The 17,245-nt window shown below is 45.6% G+C and overlaps 1 protein-coding gene across 1 annotated transcript; it reads left to right on the forward strand.

Moving 5' to 3' along the window:
* Positions 1 to 3,919: 3,919 nt before the first annotated feature.
* SIK1 (salt inducible kinase 1) lies at positions 3,920 to 14,108 on the forward strand (the record flags this gene model as incomplete). The annotated part of the gene is made up of 13 exons (XM_079549570.1): positions 3,920 to 4,072; positions 4,706 to 4,822; positions 7,328 to 7,391; positions 7,586 to 7,747; positions 8,023 to 8,147; positions 8,262 to 8,385; positions 9,387 to 9,610; positions 9,843 to 9,992; positions 10,591 to 10,713; positions 10,965 to 11,187; positions 11,870 to 12,145; positions 12,661 to 12,892; positions 13,688 to 14,108. 13 exons carry the CDS (start codon positions 3,920 to 3,922, stop codon positions 14,106 to 14,108), a joined length of 2,394 nt encoding a protein of 797 aa, XP_079405696.1.
* Between the last annotated feature and the right edge of the window lie 3,137 nt (positions 14,109 to 17,245).

Genomic DNA, 17,245 nt, shown 5'->3' on the forward strand with positions numbered 1-17,245 from the left:
TTCCTACCCTCCTTACGTACAAGCCAGCCCCATAATTACACCTCTGCCGACCACGGATGTTTCTGAGAAATGATTCCTCACTCAGGCTATCGAAAACACCAGAGGGCAGCAGAAGTGTTAAAGCAGGCATTGCAAAAGCATCGCCTTTCCTTGCACTAGCGTCTCTAGGATGGTAAAATGGGCTCACGTAACAGGTTCATAGTGCCTAGACAGTATCGATTCATAGCAAAAGTGGAAGAAAAACAACTTAATTGTGATGCTAGCAAAACTGTGCAACTTCTGAGCAGCACTGACGGAAACTATCGTGACCGTTATGCATGAAAATAGAAGTTAAATACTGAAAGGCTGCTGAGTGCGATAGATGCAGGACGTCTTTATTTCTCAATGAATCATACATCAGCATGATTACTCTTGAAAACCATATGTACCCCCATTCTACTGCAGAAGCTCCGTGTACCCCGTCCTCTGGGCTAGGGACTGCAGATCCACTTAAATACCTTCTGCAGACAGGAATGATTTCCGTTTTTTTTGCCTCTTTCATCTAATGCAGATAATTTAAACCCTGGATTCTCTTCAGTGTCACCCTCTGATGCAGTGTTACAGTCTCCAGGCCGTCCCATGGCACAGGTGACTGCTGCGTCTTAGAGCACCAAATCCCCAGTCACTTCTTCCCATTTGGGAGGAAGAAAAATCATGAGTCTTTTAAAAAGAAAAAAAAAAGTTACTTTCCCACCTGGGGCTGTCCTTCTTGTGTGTTCTTTCTAAAAAGACTGGTTCTGTTTGCCAGACTAAAACACTTAATCAATTTGAAATGAAAACAGCAACTATAATTAAAGGGAGCAAAATCCCACCACAGCAGAGGAACCATTATTAAGGTAATTTTTTCTTTATAACTCCTGGGGCACTGTTCACATGCAGTTGCTACTATATATGCTGTTTGTGCGTCACCTCCTCTTCATAAGCTCCATGGAGAATACACTGTTAGCTTAATAATAATAATAATAAGTCAGCTTTTCGTGTGAGTTATACCAAGCATCATGTAAGTGCTAATTGAATGTTGCAATAGCCTGTTCTATGCTATTCCCTCCTCCCATAGAACGGCACAGCAGCCCCGTGACCTGCCTGGGTCATACTACTGCCTTCACGTTAGCAGCTCCTTCCTCACACTGCTGGACAACAGCTCTGTAAGCCACAGGTCTCTCCCACCTCCATTTCAAGCCCTGCAGGTGCTCAGACGTTACGTCTCCATGCTTCTAGATGAAGGAGCCTGAAGCACAACTGGCCTCTCAAAGGGCTAGCACCCAGGTAGCTTTAGGTAATGAAAGCAATATAGAATCATAGAATCAGAAATGTTGGCAACCACCATGCCTCCTAACCACGTCCCTCAGTGCTACATCCACATGGCTCTTGAACACCTCCAGGGATGGTGACTCCACACCTCCCTGGGCAGCCTGTGCCACTGCCTCAACACTCCTTTTGAGAAGAAGCTATTCCTAATATCTAATCTTAAACTTGTCTTGGTGCAACCTGAGGCCATTCCCTCTCATCCTATCACTGTTACCTGGGAGGAGAGGCCATCTCCCACTTCACCACAGCCTCCTTTCAGGTGGTTGTAGAGAGCAATAAATTCTCCCCTGAGCTTCCTCTTCTCCAGACTGAACAATCCCAGTTCCATCAGCTGCTCCCCATCAGACTTGTGCTCCAGATCCCTCAGTGCTTCATTGCCCTTCTCTGGACATACTGCAGGGCCTCTACGTCATTCTTGTAGAGAGGGGCCCAAAACTGAAAACAGTACTTGAGGTGCTTCCTCACTGGTGCTGCATACATATAATACATAATTCATTAGAAAAGAGAAGCAGACGAAATCCTGTTTGCTTCACTAAAACGTCCTGCTGGATCTCTCCCATGGATGTTTATGACACGCAGCTCACCACCACATTTTTCTCCCTGGATTTTCACAGTGTAAATTAAAAACAAAACAAAATAAACCCATAAATAAAACCTGACAATAAATTTCTTTTTGTCCTCCAGGTGAGTCCCTCCTGAGCTCTCTATACATCACTCATGGAGTGGAGAACCATCATCCCTCCATCTCTCATCACGAGTTCCAGAAAATCGTCAACTAGAGGTGAAAACCATCATGTTGATTGCAGCCATGCTGTGCATCTCTTTATTTCAAGAAGCCTGACAGATCCAGTTGCCTCTGGATGGAAGACCGGCATACTTGTCCTGAATGCCACTGAGGGTGGTGATCAGACAAAGACTACAGACTAAGACAAACTATATCCTGGCCAGGAGACCATAGAATTATAGAGTCACTAAGGTTGGAAAAGGTTGGAAAAGACCTCTAAGATCATCTATCCAACCTATCACCACTATGTCCGCTCATATTCATGGAATCATTAAGGTCAGAAAAGACCTCCAAGCTCAACAAGTCCAGGTGGCATTGGGAGCCCCTAGTGAATGCACCAGGATGGACTGCGGAGAAGACAGTATGGTCCAGTCACCAGCTGGAGCACTACTTCTCTAAGAACAACCTAGGCTGACTCTAACCAAGATTAAGTTGAATAACAGATGTTATCACGTCTGTTGATCGGGCAGGCACCACTCAAGACTTATTTTCAGGGTGAATCTGGAATTTGAGTGGTAATGTACAAAGTTTGGTCACTGTGCGTGTGCAGAGAGAATGTCTACTTGCTCTAACAGAGTGTATCTGCCACTCAGCGCCTGGCAATGGACCTTGAGGGCAATGTCTTTGGATGTCCGGTTTTAACCTTGAACAGCGTCAGCGTGCAGAAGCAATCACTTCCCAAGTTTTGTTCCTAGATGACAGCCCTGCAGGTGTATCAGATCACAGAATCATTACAGCTGGGAAGTTCTTGAAGACCATCCAGTCCAACCGTCAGCCCGTGCTTGTGAGCGCTCTGAGCCGCGTCACTCAGTGCCACATCTATCCTGAAAGCCGCCAGGGACGGTGACTCCGCCACCTCCCTGGGCAGCCCGCGCCGATAATCGGGCAGAGGACGGCAGGCGGAGGGGCTCTTTGTTTCATTTCATCCTCCGTGCTGGTGCCCAGCCGGGGGACCCACATTTTTCCCAGAGAGCCGCGGACGGCAACCCCGTGAGTCCCGCTCCCCAGATGGGGCGCCGCCTCCGTCGAGCTCCGGGCACGGCATCGCGGGCGCGGAGGGGAGGCGCTGAGGGGAGGCGGTTAACGGCTGCCGAGGCGCGCGCCGGCAGGGGGCGACCCCGGCGGGAGACGGGAGGGCGTCACGTGAGCGCAGACAGTCGTTTCCCCCCCTCCTCCCCCCCGTCGGGCGGGGACGGGGTGGGGGTGCGGGAGACCCAGGTGCCCCCTCCCTGCCTCCCTCCGCCCTGACGTCACCGCCCCCCCGTCGCCGGGGCGACGGCTCCATCAGCGCGCGCGTCAGCGCCGCCCGTTCCTTGGCAACGGCGCGGTGTCTCGCTCTCCTTCAGCCTCGCGCCTGGGCGCGCGTCTCTCTGGCGTCAAAGTGACGTCAATGGGCCCCGCTCTCGGCTTTCGGCGGTGGGCGGGGCCCCGCGCGGCGGAGAGAGGGGCGGAGGGGCGGGGGGACATCCCGCGTGCTCGCTCCCGCCCGCCCCCCGGCGCACACTCCCTCCTCCCTCTCTCCTTCCCTCCCTCCCTCCTTCACTCACTCACTCGCTCACTCACTCACTCGCTCACACCCCGCCACCGGCATCGCGGCGGCGACAGAGAGCCCGCCAGGTAGAGGCGGTTGCGGAGCGGCCGCCCGAGGCCGAAGGGGAAGAGCTGGGCTCCGGGGGATCCGCCGCGCCGTCCCCGTGCGAGCTGCGAGCGCCCGGGGGCGGCGCCGATGCTGCCGCCGCCGTGGTGAGTCGCGGCGCGGTGCCCTGTCGCCCGCCGCCCGCCTGAACCATGGTGATCATGTCAGAGTACGCCTCAGTGCCGGCTTCCAGCGCAACCCAGCCGCGGCCCCTGCGGGTCGGCTTCTACGATATCGAGAGGACCTTGGGGAAAGGCAACTTCGCCGTGGTGAAGCTGGCCCGCCACAGGGTGACCAAGACGCAGGTGGGTACGGGGCCGAGCTGGAGGGTTTCTCTCCGCTTTACCTATAGATGTAGCGTAGAAATAAAGCGGAGCCCGCCGTTCGCAGAGCGCTGCCGAGTGCCTCCCTCTCTGCGAGTCCCAGCCGCGGGAACCTTCGCACCCCCTGAAGGCTTTGCACGTGTCAGGAGGGTCCCACGAGGGTGTTGGAGCTCCCCGCGGGGCCACCCCGTCCCGTTGCTTCGCTCCAAGAACAAAGAACTCGCCGTGTTCGTTTGCAGAGCGTTTCCCCGCGGCCGTGCAGCAGCGGTGTAGCACTGCGTGTCCCTATCGCCCTCTCTTAGAAAAAAATAAATACTCCCTTACAAGAACGTGTTTTTCGCTGGATTAAAAGATTTACCGAATTCCATCCAGCGCTGCCCTTCCGTAGTTCCCTTCGTTGTGTTGCATGCGATTGGAGCAGCTCGGAAAAACACCATCAGCTTTGGCCAGACCGTATCTAACGTCCACCTTACGTGTGTTCTGTGAGCTTGTGCGTGGTTTTGCGTGTGGTGTTTTGGGGTCGTGCTCTTTCTCTCCCCATCGTAAGAAGCGTACCTTCTTTGTAATGCCAGCAGCTGTTTGATGTGATTACTATTTTTTTTTTTTAACCTGCAGGTCGCGATAAAAATAATAGACAAAACAAGGTTAGACCCCAGCAATCTGGAGAAGATTTATAGAGAAGTGCAGATAATGAAGCTTTTGAATCACCCCCACATTATCAAACTCTATCAGGTAAGAGGTCAGCTTTGAAGCACAGCATGCAGATGAGATATGCTGTCCTCTTGCATTTGGCTTTGCATGAAGTGTTTGCAGCGAGAATGAGAACTGAAAGAGTTTTTGGAGACTAAAGTTCATTTAAAGTGGGGGTTTTGTTCGTTTCAAGTTATCATTCTGGTACGCTTGTCAGTTTCTTGACAGAACAGTGAAAAAAGACTTGTGAAAGTGAAAAAAGTTTGTTTCAGATCAAGGAACAGGTTGTCAGAACTCGTAGAGTTAACTTGCCTTCCAAGCTCCTCTTCTGTATGTTTGGAAGACTGGGACTTCTCGCGTGCTTTTGATATGAGGAGGACTTAAACTCTCTAAGGGCAGCAGAGTAGCAGGCACAAAAGCTGGGCTTGCCATAAGTGAAAGCAAATTCAGCAATGAATAAACTCAAAAAGAAAAGACTTGGAAATATCGATATTGTAGAATATATGAGGAAATGACCCGTTTTGGTTATTCTGTTCCAGTTCGCATAGTTTTGAAAATAAGTTTAAAAGATCTTTTCCTTTGTGGAGTTTCAAGGTGTTGAATTCTGATTTGGATTCATTCAGTTTCTGCGCTTTTGCTTTTGCCTTTTGGAGGGTATTAGAACAGTAAAGGTAAGCTTCTGCACAAACGTGTGGTGCAGCAGGCAGAGTGGCAGCTGCCTAGTGAGCGAGGGCTGCCTTGCAAATTTGCAGTCTTTGATCCAATTAGCGTTTGGTGTATGTTCCTCTTAATCATCTTAAATAACGCCATGCGGATTTAAGAAGATGAGGCGTCACGGTCTTTCTGCACCTGGCCAGAAGGACAGAGGGGGAGAGGAATGGATTAAGAAATGAAGCAGCAGGTCTGAAATTGTGTGCGCTGTTTTACGCACAACTGTCAAGCTGTTATCTTACCGTTGGGTTGGTTGGCTTAATTAACATTCTCCTTGCTTGAAATGTGTAAGGCTGAGGAGCCTGTAGAACAGGTGTTTAGGCAAGGCATTGTTTTTCAACACCTTGACACGCGTGAATTGCTTTGCTGTTTACAGTATTAAACCATCCGAACAAAAATGATTTTTGCGTTACCAGCTGACGTCATTGCTGCCCATAGGATATACCAAAACATTCTAACAGTTCTGTTGATTTCATTTCCGTGGAATGATGTGGGTGAAAATACTGTTTGGAAGCTGTTAGAAAAGCAGGTTAAATTCCATCTAGTTGAACCACTTCACTTGATTGAGCGAATGACGTTGGTAGTGGACCATAATTTCTTTTCAGCAAAGTTTTCTTCTCTTTGTTGCTGTAACTGATGCTTTACCTGTTTGGTGGAGGCTGAGAAGCAGGGATGGAATTAGATGACATACCAACGTAGGGTGTGTGTTCTTGTATTATTTCATCATTGTTTTAGTTTCAGCACGGCGTCTTAATTTCATCCAGCTGGCATTTATCCCAGAACACTTTCCTTCAGTTTTTTAAACTGGGAACCTCTCTTCCTTTGCTCCCTTCTTGTTTGTTTTCATTTTGTGTCTGTGTGTACTTGTAGAGGGAAGGACAAGAGTATCCAAAAAAGGTTATGTGTTAGGAAGCTGGAAATTGCAGCCTTTGAAGTAGTATCGACTCTTATTTGATTGTTAATATATCGCGAGCCTCCTGCTTCCCAAACAAAATATTGATTCCCTGTGAGTCCTATTCCAGGGAAAGGTTATATTTCTGAAAGCTGAAATGTGACATTTAAGAGATGTGGCTTAGTAAATGAAGATGAATTCCAAAATGCTCAGTTTTGTTTGGGTTTAGTTTTGCTTTTTTTTTTTTTTTTTTTTTTTTTTTTTTTTTTTTTTTTTCCTCCAAAGATGTGTCAGCTTCCTCTGACAATTACTGTTTTGCATGGTTTTGCACGGGGTTGGTAGTTGAATGTTGAACAGCCCAGTGATAGCTGTTGATGTGCCTCAAGCACTGCAGTAACATCAACGACCTTTTTTTCACTCACATGGGAGGCTTGCTGTGCCCCCAGCCAGCACCAAATGGGAGTGGGGTGTTTGGTAACACTTGTTGATTGTCCGAGTTGCAGGTATCTCCTGATCTGAGTGCATGCTAGGTGTGAAACAAAGATGGCTTTAAGTGAGCTTTGTGTCCTTGTGTGTTCAAAATAAGTCCAATGAGTTGGAAACCTGCATATGCATATTTTAACCAAAAAGGGAATTCAGGGAAGTATATAAAGTCATGAAATGCTCGTCAGTTATCTTATGGAGATTACGTGGCATCATAATGGTAAGAGGAACAATACCATGGGAAGCCATTGTATGTTGTAGGCACAGAAGCATTGATTGGTTATCTTTTTCATTACCAGTTTGCTAGGAAGAAACATTGCAATGCAAAATTAGATGTCTTTACTGCCAGCTACTGTGGCAAATAAATAACTGATCCAATATATCTGAGAATAGTTTTAGGGAAATGAAAGTAACTGCAGAGGTCTGTGTTTCTTTAAGCATGTCCTCTCGTGTCTTGGCAGGTTATGGAGACAAAGGACATGCTTTACATTGTTACTGAGTTCGCTAAGAATGGAGAAATGTTTGGTAAGTTCTCATTGCAGTACCTCACTTCAGATTTAGAGCTGGTGGCCATATTTTTGTCATTCCTGAGCAATATCTGTTTGGATTAAAAACCCAGAGTCGCTGTTGTCAGCTGTCAAACAGCAAGTGCAACATCTGGAAGTCTACAGAATCATTTTTCAGGTATTTCTAACTCTTGTGACTCTTTTGTCTTGCAGATCATCTGACCTCCAATGGGCACTTGAGCGAAAGCGAAGCGCGGAAGAAGTTCTGGCAGATTCTTTCAGCAGTGGAATACTGTCACAGCCACCACATAGTGCACAGGGATCTCAAAACAGAGAACCTTCTGCTAGATGCTAACATGAATATCAAATTAGCAGGTAATGAGAAATGCCTGGTTACTCTATAAATGGCGTTAGGCACGTGGTCAAATTCAGCCTCCTTAGCATAATCTCATAAATGTATTTGGAGTAACTGAAAGTGAACGTTACTGATATTTCTCTGAATATATCCTCTAGTCAAAAGAGAATAGCTCAAATAGGTATGCAGAAAGCAAAGCAAAACACCTGCTTCCTTCCCTCTGTTTTCTGCTACTTCTAAACAGTTTGCATGTGGCTGAATGATGTCTTACACCAGACTTCTACTTTCCTTCCAGACTTTGGCTTTGGAAACTTCTACAAGTCAGGAGAGCCACTCTCCACATGGTGTGGAAGCCCACCCTATGCAGCTCCAGAAGTTTTTGAAGGCAAGGAGTATGAAGGACCTCACCTTGACATATGGGTGAGTGTGATATTCCTTTGGAATTCCGTTTCACACTTTGTTATGGACTGTGAGCTTTGAAAACCGTTGTTTCTATTGGAATCACTCATACTCTGTGCTGTTCTCTGTTGACAGAGCCTTGGAGTGGTGCTCTATGTCCTTGTCTGTGGTTCTCTGCCTTTTGATGGACCCAATTTACCAACTCTGAGGCAAAGAGTGCTAGAGGGGCGGTTCCGCATCCCATACTTCATGTCTGAAGGTGCTTTGTTTTCAGATTCTTAATGTTAGAAAAGGAACTGAGAGTAAAGGAATAGCTGTCCTGTTCTTTCTTGAGGCAGTGTCCAGATGGCTCTGCAGCTGGCAATCACCTTGTCTTTGTGTCCAGTAATTTCTGTAAGGCAGCACTTAAGATCAGGGGCTGATTGTAGATGGTTTCTTTTTCTGAGGTCTACTTTATGGTGTATCTAAAAAGCTCTCATTTCATTTCTTAAGAGTATTGCTTTAGATTACAAAAATTGAAGCCCTGGCTGTAGAAACAATCACTCACAAAAGAGAGAAAACAAGCTTTTAATGAGACTAGCCTGCAATGCTGAGGTGGGTGTAGTTCTGAGATATTCAAACTATGCAGAAAGGGTACGTTTCAGTGTGGCTTTGCTGCCAAGGAGAGCAGAAATAGTGAAGCTTAGCACTGTTTCTTGAATGCTTGTGCTTGGACAGTCCGGTGAGAAAGAGGAGGTGAGAGGTATTATCAGCTCTCTCCGATTAGGATTTGAAAACAAATGAATATGCCTCTCTTCAATGGAATAATATCTTCTAAAGTCTGATCTTGATCAGTTTTAGCTATGAATGGCTTTAATTCCCTGGCAGTAAACAAATAAGCAGTATGCTTGGACCAGGAGTTCATATTTTAACATGTACAGCAGTTCTTTGTAAATCCTAACCTATTTCAAGTGGATGTACCATAGTTAAACCTACATCCACTCAAAATTAGCCCCCTTGCATGGTAGAGGGCAAACTGAAACCTACTTTTAGCCAGTACAGTGCCATTTTGTTCAGTGACACGTTGCTTCTATGAAATATGTACTACTCTTGTGCTGGTTTGGATATTTAGCAGTCAGACTCTGCATCAGCTGTTCAGAAAACTTTTAATTCCTGTTTTCACAGGCGTCAAATCCTGGTGGTGGGAAAGTTTCTTAGCAAATGCCTGGGTCTGAACTGGCCTTTTTACTCCTTGCTCATGAGTTTATCTTTGTCATCTAGACTGTGAAACACTAATCCGACGGATGTTAGTCGTAGACCCGACAAAGCGAATAACCATTTCCCAAATAAAGCAGCACAAGTGGATGCAAGCTGACCCATCCCTTCGACAGCAACAGTCCTTGTCCTTCTCCATGCAAAACTATAACTCCAACCTGGGTGACTACAATGAGCAGGTCCTTGGGATCATGCAAACGCTTGGCATTGACAGGCAGAGAACTGTTGAGGTGAGCAGAGCTTGTCCTTTCACAGTGTTTTACCAGTGACTACCAGAATGCCAGTGGTGCAGTCATGTATATTGTTCAGTGACTAGCCTTGATGCAGTTTCACAGTGTAGTAGAATCTTCACTGCCCTTCTGAGTTTTCACTTGTTTTTTGAGTACACAATTACGAAGTCTTAATAATGAGTTGTGGCTGCGTATCTTGAGTTATGTGTAACTGGGGTTCTTTGTATTCTAGTCTTTACAGAACAGCAGCTACAACCACTTTGCTGCCATTTATTACCTGCTCTTGGAGCGCCTCAAGGAGTATCGAAGCAGCCAGCTATCGAGTCGTCCAGCAACTGGCCGTCAGCAAAGGCCAAGGAGCTCCGAGATCAGCAATGCTGAGGTAAAGAAGGACGTTGTTTACCTGGGAGGGTGTATCTGTGGGCTCTTTTCTGCCACTTTCTATGGCAGAAAAGATTGCAGCTTTGAGGCTTCTGAGAACCGATTGTGTCCTTTGATAGGGCAGGCTACTATTCTTCAGCAGGATGCTGATTGATTGAGTACTGTCTGTAGAGCATGATCCAGAGAATAGTTTGCCTCTGGTGCAAGTCAGTAATGAGCCAGATTCTCAGGCTTCTCATGGAAATTTGCCTTCTCAGGCACGGATCAGTTACTCTTTTGTTATATGCCCTGTAGGATCCTCAGGAATACTCCATGATTCAGTTTGTATGTTTCTTCTGACTTTTCCTAGCCCCTACCCCCTTTTAATTGTGCGTGGGTGCCTTTTCAAATTGTCCTGGCGGTTTAATAGTCTGACTTAGGAGAAGTACTTTGTATTTGTGTTGGCACTGAAAGAGTAGCTTTGTTAATTTTGATAGAAAGTGCATGGAGAAGGCTTGCACAGAAGGTGTCTCTAAAATTCCTTGAACCTGCAATATTTGAAGAATCACGTGGAACAGCGGTGTATGTGATGGCTTCTGTGCATCTCTCTCTGCCTTCAGATGCCTCAGGACGGTCTCACTAGTGAAACCCTGCGATCATCTCTGCTTTACCAGCAACCTCAGAGTCTGATTCAACCATCTTTGCAGGCAGAAATGGACTGTGATGTGAATAATCCATTACAGGTGGGTGTTCTAAGCTGAACTGTGTGTAACCGCCTCTTCTGTTGTGGGTTTTCTTGTTTATTTTTAAATTGTTCTGTTGATTTAAAAAAGATAGAGGTCGTGATAGTTGTTCTCTCCCTTGAATCTTTTGGCACTTGGGCATGGTGTTGTAGTAGCTTCTCAAACAGTACACCTTCTGAGGACACAGCACAGGGCTCTGAAGAGCATCAAAACATAGAGAAAATAAATCTCTGAATTGACATGTTTTGCAGCCTGTGTTTTTTCCTGTGGATCCCAACTTCAACGGGCTGTTTCGAAATCGCTCCATCTCCCCCAGCAGCCTTTTGGAGACCACCATTAGTGAAGAAGTGAGGCAAGAGAAGGAGCTGGAAGATGAAATTAAGGCGTACGACCACCCCATCCGCATCCCTAGCAACACCAGCCGGAGGCACACGCTGGCTGAAGTCACTCACTTCTATCAGCATGCCCCTCCATGTAAGTCTGGGAGCAATGAAGGTTGTCCTTAGTTAGAGGAAAATGATGGAGAAGGTGTGCCATAGCAGAAAAATTCCTGAGGGTATGTGCTGATTTTAACTTGACTGAAGTAGGAAAACCCAGAGAAGAGGTCTCTACTCTGCCCCCTCTAGTTCTGACTTCTCATAAATAAGCATGGCCCTTCAGGAGGAGACACAGCACTGTTATATTTCATCTAGATCTTTCAGAGGGGGCATTCTCACAAGCAGGACATAACTCTTCTCTGTTTGTTTCCGCTGTTTTACTGTGTGTATGGTGTGTATGCTTGACTTGGGGAAAAAAAAGTCATGGCTAACTGTATCTAACTGTATTGGGTACACATGCAGACCCCTTGAACTAAGTAAGCAAACAAAAATGCTCACAAAAGAAATATCTTATGTTGGAACTTTCGTGCTAGAAAATGTTGCATGTCTGAGAGTTATTGGCAGAGCTCTGCCAGCTGGGCAGGAGCCCAACATAGGTTATTTGTCAGTGACCATGTACAGGAGTCAGGCCCTGTGACAGCGTAAGTTGCTGGACATCTCTCTGACTTGCAGCTGCTTATTAGTGCCAGTGTAGGTGGGCAGAATGCTCTGATGTCACGTTTGTTCCTTCCTGTACTCATCTTGGGAATGCTCTTTCTGTCCTTCCTTCCCCTCTGCAGGTATAGTCATTTCCTCCTCAGCAAGCCCCACAGAGGGAACTAGTTCAGACAGCTGCCTTACTTCATCTTCAAATGACAGCTCAGTGGCCCTGAGCAACTGTTTGGCAGGTCAAGTAATGACGGGGAGCCCAGCCACAGCTAGGATGACATCACCCTTCCTAGCTTCTCAGTCTGACGCTCCGGTGTTACAAGCCCAGGGCTGCATGGGAGGTGCTTCTCTCCTGCCTGTCAGCTTCCAAGAAGGAAGACGAGCATCTGATACCTCATTAACTCAAGGTAACTCCTTCCTTGCAATATCCCAGCAATAAAGCACCCTTGCAGTTGCTACTAGAAAAGGGTAGCTTTCTTGCCTGTGTTGGGATTACACTGAGGCCGCCTGGATATTCTGCCTCATGTATTTGTGGTTCCTGAGGAGGGTGCTGAGGTTGGGAGGCTGTCGCATACAGCTTCGGCATGCCCATGAAGATGTTTCTGCTGCTGTGAGTGGGATGGCAAGCTCCACCCTTCTCCTAAAATACGGAATGCTCATCGTGTTTTATAGCAGCTTTGTCCTTTGCTCCGTATATGTCCATCTAAACAAGAGTGCTGCTGTCCCAAACCCTGTTCCATCACATCAATTTTACTCTGTCCATCAGGCAGAGATGCAAACGTGAACTGAAGGGTCACGGTTTCTTCTAGTGCAGTGCTCACGTAAATGGAGGCAGCTGCCCAGAAAGGCTGATCTGTAAAGTAGGCTCTCAGTCAAATGCTAAGAAGGATTAAAGTGCATTTCTTCTCCTCATGTCCCACAGGCTTGAAGGCTTTTAGGCAGCAGCTGCGGAAGAACGCTCGAGCCAAAGGGTTTCTCGGCTTGAATAAAATCAAAGGCTTTGCTCGGCAGGTGTGTCAGTCCTCCTCATCTCGGGCAGCAAGGAGTGCCATGAGCCCTTTCCAACACGCACAGCCGAACACCTGCATCTACAGCAGCAGTGGGAGCAACAGAGAGGGAAGAAACCTTCTGGAGGAAGTGCTACAACAGCAGAGGTGAGAAGCTGACCTGGAGGAGTTTTGCTGTTTTCCTTGGGGTTGTTTTGGTTAAGGGCAAAGGAGGAGGAGTAAATGCAGCAAAATGAGTTGGGGAGTTTGGTCACTTTCCTCTCAGCTTTGCTGTGTGGCAGCAGATAAACTGTTTAGCTTTCTTTGTGGGTTCCTGCACTGGCACGTGTAACGTAGGACGTGCGTTTCTGCTTAAAAAGCTCCATGTCCAAGTATTTGGAGGTCACTGGACGGAGAAGCAGTTTGGTGCTGTGGGGTAAAACATTACTTTTCTCCATTGCAAGCTGTGTTTTTCTTTGTTAGGTTTGGGAATTATTTCTTTCCTCCTCTGCCTCCTGTAATTGTCCCATGGCAAGGAAATGAGACCTTGTAATTTGGAAAAGTTACAGCCCACAAAAGAGGCACAGTCCAGTGGCCTCAAATGTCGTGTGCGATGGCACCTCTTCATTCCCATAGAAGCAAGATGGAAAATAGAGCATCCGGTCTATCTGCATACGTTGTCTATAAAACATCTACTATTAGCTGGCCAAATTATGGCCAGATAAAATTCTAGTGGTAGTTTCCAGCTTCAGTGTGGGGAAAAACCAAGAGAAAACATGCTGATCTGGCATGGCAGTCACTTTAATCGTACTGTCTGGGTAGGGTGAGATTCCTCAGAAAGGAGGAAATGAAGGGGAAAGTTAGAATCGGGAGTAAAGGTAGGGGCGGGAGATAGGAGGAAGGAAAACTTGAAGCCTTTCTAGCGTTGCGAGTTAACATCTTCCATCCTTGGACTTTGTTCAGAATACTCCAGCTTCAGCATCACCAGCTACTCCAGCCAGCTTGTCCCCAGACTTCTCAAGCATCTGCGACAAATGGCCTCCCCCCCTCTGATAACGCAGGTACCTGCAAAGCCTCCAATTCTCTTCTGTTGTCAGAGCTACAAAGAGAGAACTCATTTGAGCTGGCCTTTGCTGGCAACAGCCAACTGCTCCAACCTCATTTCTTTGGTGTCAGCGTGTCACCGGTGTCCTCAGCAGCTCACCTCCTAGACACTCACCTGTATATCAGCAGCAACGTCTCTCCGGTCGGCACCACCTTCTCTCAGCAACAGAGTTTCTCTGCTCAGTCTCCGAGCTACGATGCTGTCGCTTTGCAGCACGGGGATTGTGAGATGGAGGACTTGACTTCCAACCAGCTAGGGAAGTTTGTCCTGGTCAAATGAGAGCTCTGGCTGCTCCAGCTCACGCTGCTCTTTTTACAAAGAACTTGCACCGCTGTTCCATGGCATGCATAGGTCCGTGGCTGGCTGGTGTTGTGTGGATGAGTGACTCTCAGAAGCAATAAATTTTGAAGTATGTGAAGAGGCTGTCTGGCTCCGAAAGCTAGCAACTTTATAGAACTGAAACAAGCAATATGTATGTCTTTTTGCTTCTACTATTCTTGCACTGAACAAATACGAATAGAAACTTTTTTTTTTTTTTAAAAGGAAAAATAATGATGGGGGAAGATGGGTGGGGCATTTGTGGGGACAGGGAGGGATGTGGTTGGGGAAGAAGTCTTCGGTACTGTACTCAAGTCAGACCAATACAGCTCTGCTGTTATGCAAGATTAGCAGCTGTCGGTAGTGGTGACACAGCAGGGAGAGGCTTTTCAAAGAAGGGACCAGAGCCTCCCTCTTTCACAATATTCATTTATGGGTTTGTGAAGATGATTACCTCTTTTAAAGAAAATAAACAGAAAACCAGTGGCATGCAACATTATGCATTCATAGAAGACAAAAATGGAAGCATTGCCATTTGTGGGGTTGTTTTTTTTTTTCCTCCTGTTAACACTCATTTTGTTTTAAAGGAACCAACATCCCCATTCCGCATCTCCCAGATATGTATACTTTAAATGAAAACTGTGAACTTTCTGCTTGATATGTCAGCTAGAAAACCTTTTTTTTAAGAAAAAGAAAAGCCAACAACCAAACAGCATTCTAATTAGCACAGAAGCAAGTAATCTCTTGAAAATGCATCCTTTGATATCAGGATCTAAATTACAGACTGTCTGGTGTTCTGCAGGGCTGGTGTGTGTGTGTGTGTGTGTGTGTGTAAGCACATGCACACATGCATGTATTCTGTTGGTCTAAATAATCTTTTGGTCTCATTTTATAAATGCTGAGTTTTTTTGTATTCCTGCAGAGGCACTGAGGAGGGAGCTCTTATTACCGGTGGGGTGATGGGAAGCATTTTCCTTTTAAAAAGCCCTCCTGGAGATTGCCTACAGAGTTGTCTGAAGGGTATTTCTTAGCGCTGCACATTGTTATTTCCGCTGCTAATTATGTTTTTATGCATTTCATTATCAGGGTCCAAATAGAACTGACTCTTGGGGAAATGTGCAATATTGAGGTTATAATTATATACTGACAAAGACAAAAGGAATAGGCTAGAACAGAATTCTGCTTTAACAGAGTACAGCTATTTCTGAACAAAACTGTATTAAAAGCAAGTAAAACAGCACAATCTTTGGGTGTTTGTTTTTGGCTGGTTTGTTTTTAGCATATTAGCAAAATGAGGTTTTGGATTAGGTAGGTTTTTTTTTTTTTTGTATGGTTTTTAATGCTTTATATGTATATAAATAGGAAGCAGAAAACTATGTAACACTAGTTATTTTTTATATTTTGTAATAAGCTTCTATTGTGTTTCTGGTATAACCCCACCTCCCTCCCAAGGCAGAGCATGACTTCTGTTGCTGTCAATAGAAGATGTGCTTAGGTGTAGAGGGGAGCCCAAGCCATGCCCTTACAGCAGTGAGTTGGGCAGGGTGTTCCAGCTTTGGAAGCAGGTGAGCAAACAGTGAGCCAGTTCAGCTGGAAGTTGCATTCAGGAAATAGCTGCATTTTGTCTAAATGCTTCAAGGACCCATCTCCCTCGTGTGACACAGGGTGCCTTCAAGTTACCTTGGCTTCGTGCAACCTGCAGTATTACGCATTTACAAATAATATAGATACCTGTTTTTTGTTTTTTGGGTTTTTTTTGTTTTTTTGTTTTTTAATTAAAAAAAGCCAAAGATTGACCAGATTAATTAATGGGAGTAGGAATGGCTGAAGATGTCACGTGGCTCTGTCTGTGGCTCTCCATAAACGACCTCTTTATCTGTGTGTAGTATCAGTGTGTCTATACTGGTGCATCTCCAGTTTGCTGCTGCAGCTACGTGGTCTGGAAGCTTTAACACGAGAGAAAATTGCTTGAGTAGAATATCTGAATGAGCGGTGCCTTGCAGCAGAGAAAACACCAAAGTCTCACTTTAAATTATAGTGATTTAAAAACAAAAAAAGCAAACAATAACAAAAAAAAAAAACCCAACCAAATGAACATGGAGATGGCTGGAGAGGAGGGTGAGAAGAAGCCAGAATGTCACAAAGCAGCAACTTTGCCTTCAGTTTTGTAAGGGGTAGCGCACAGACTGAAAACACAGATTTTTTTTCCTCTTTGATATTTGTTCTGTTTAAATGCCATGGATCAAAAGGCCACAGATTCTTTTGTTTCCTGTCCTAAGCAATGACAAGCACTTTACTTTCATAGTATTTTTTTTTTTTTTTTTTTTTTTCCAATTGCTGTAGAACCTCTTTGGATTTCTTGCTGGAACAGAAAGAGGTCATTTAAAAAAGTTTGGGTTTTGGTGGTTTTTTTGTTTGTTTTGTAGATATCTTGACAGTGCTGTTCTGCAGACTGCAATGCAATAGGGTATTTAAAGACACTACATGATTGGTTTAATTAAGATGTATAGTTTATTTTTTATCATGACTGAACAATCATTTTATTTCTTATGTTAAAATGAGAGATGTACACCAAAATGATTAGTCTGTGTTTTATTTAATATTTAAATAAAAAATGTTTTAAAATCGCTGTCTTGCATATGGTTGGATGGAGTTCTTTCTCCTGCTGCTCTCTACACTGCAGCAGGAGCTCCAGCTCTGCGTAGTTAAGATTCATTTTAAAGCTTGAGTCCACAGGACATTACTGGCACTGGACATTACTGGCACTTCCTATTATGTACTAAATGAAGAGGAATGGCTGGCTCAAAAATCTGATAATGGGATATTGAGCCTTTCACTGGTAGGCAATCTGTCTGAATCTAACCCAAGTCTGTAGTAATCGGGTTATAAAATCTGACAGCTAGAGAGGTCTATGGAGTGAAAATGGTCAAGCATAGTTTAGTCATTACCAGATGAGCAATCCGTCCGTGTCACCTTCATCTAAAAGAGGCCTCAGCCAGATTAAGGCACTGAGGGGGAAAAAACTACAGCAAGGGAAGCAGAGGTTCTGGGGGTGATGGCATTTCTCCTTCCAGCTGCGAAGACAAGTGCAGGGGTAC

This window comes from Tetrao urogallus (genome assembly GCF_951394365.1).
Source record: "Tetrao urogallus genome assembly, chromosome: 1".
Classification (NCBI taxonomy): domain Eukaryota; kingdom Metazoa; phylum Chordata; class Aves; order Galliformes; family Phasianidae; genus Tetrao; species Tetrao urogallus.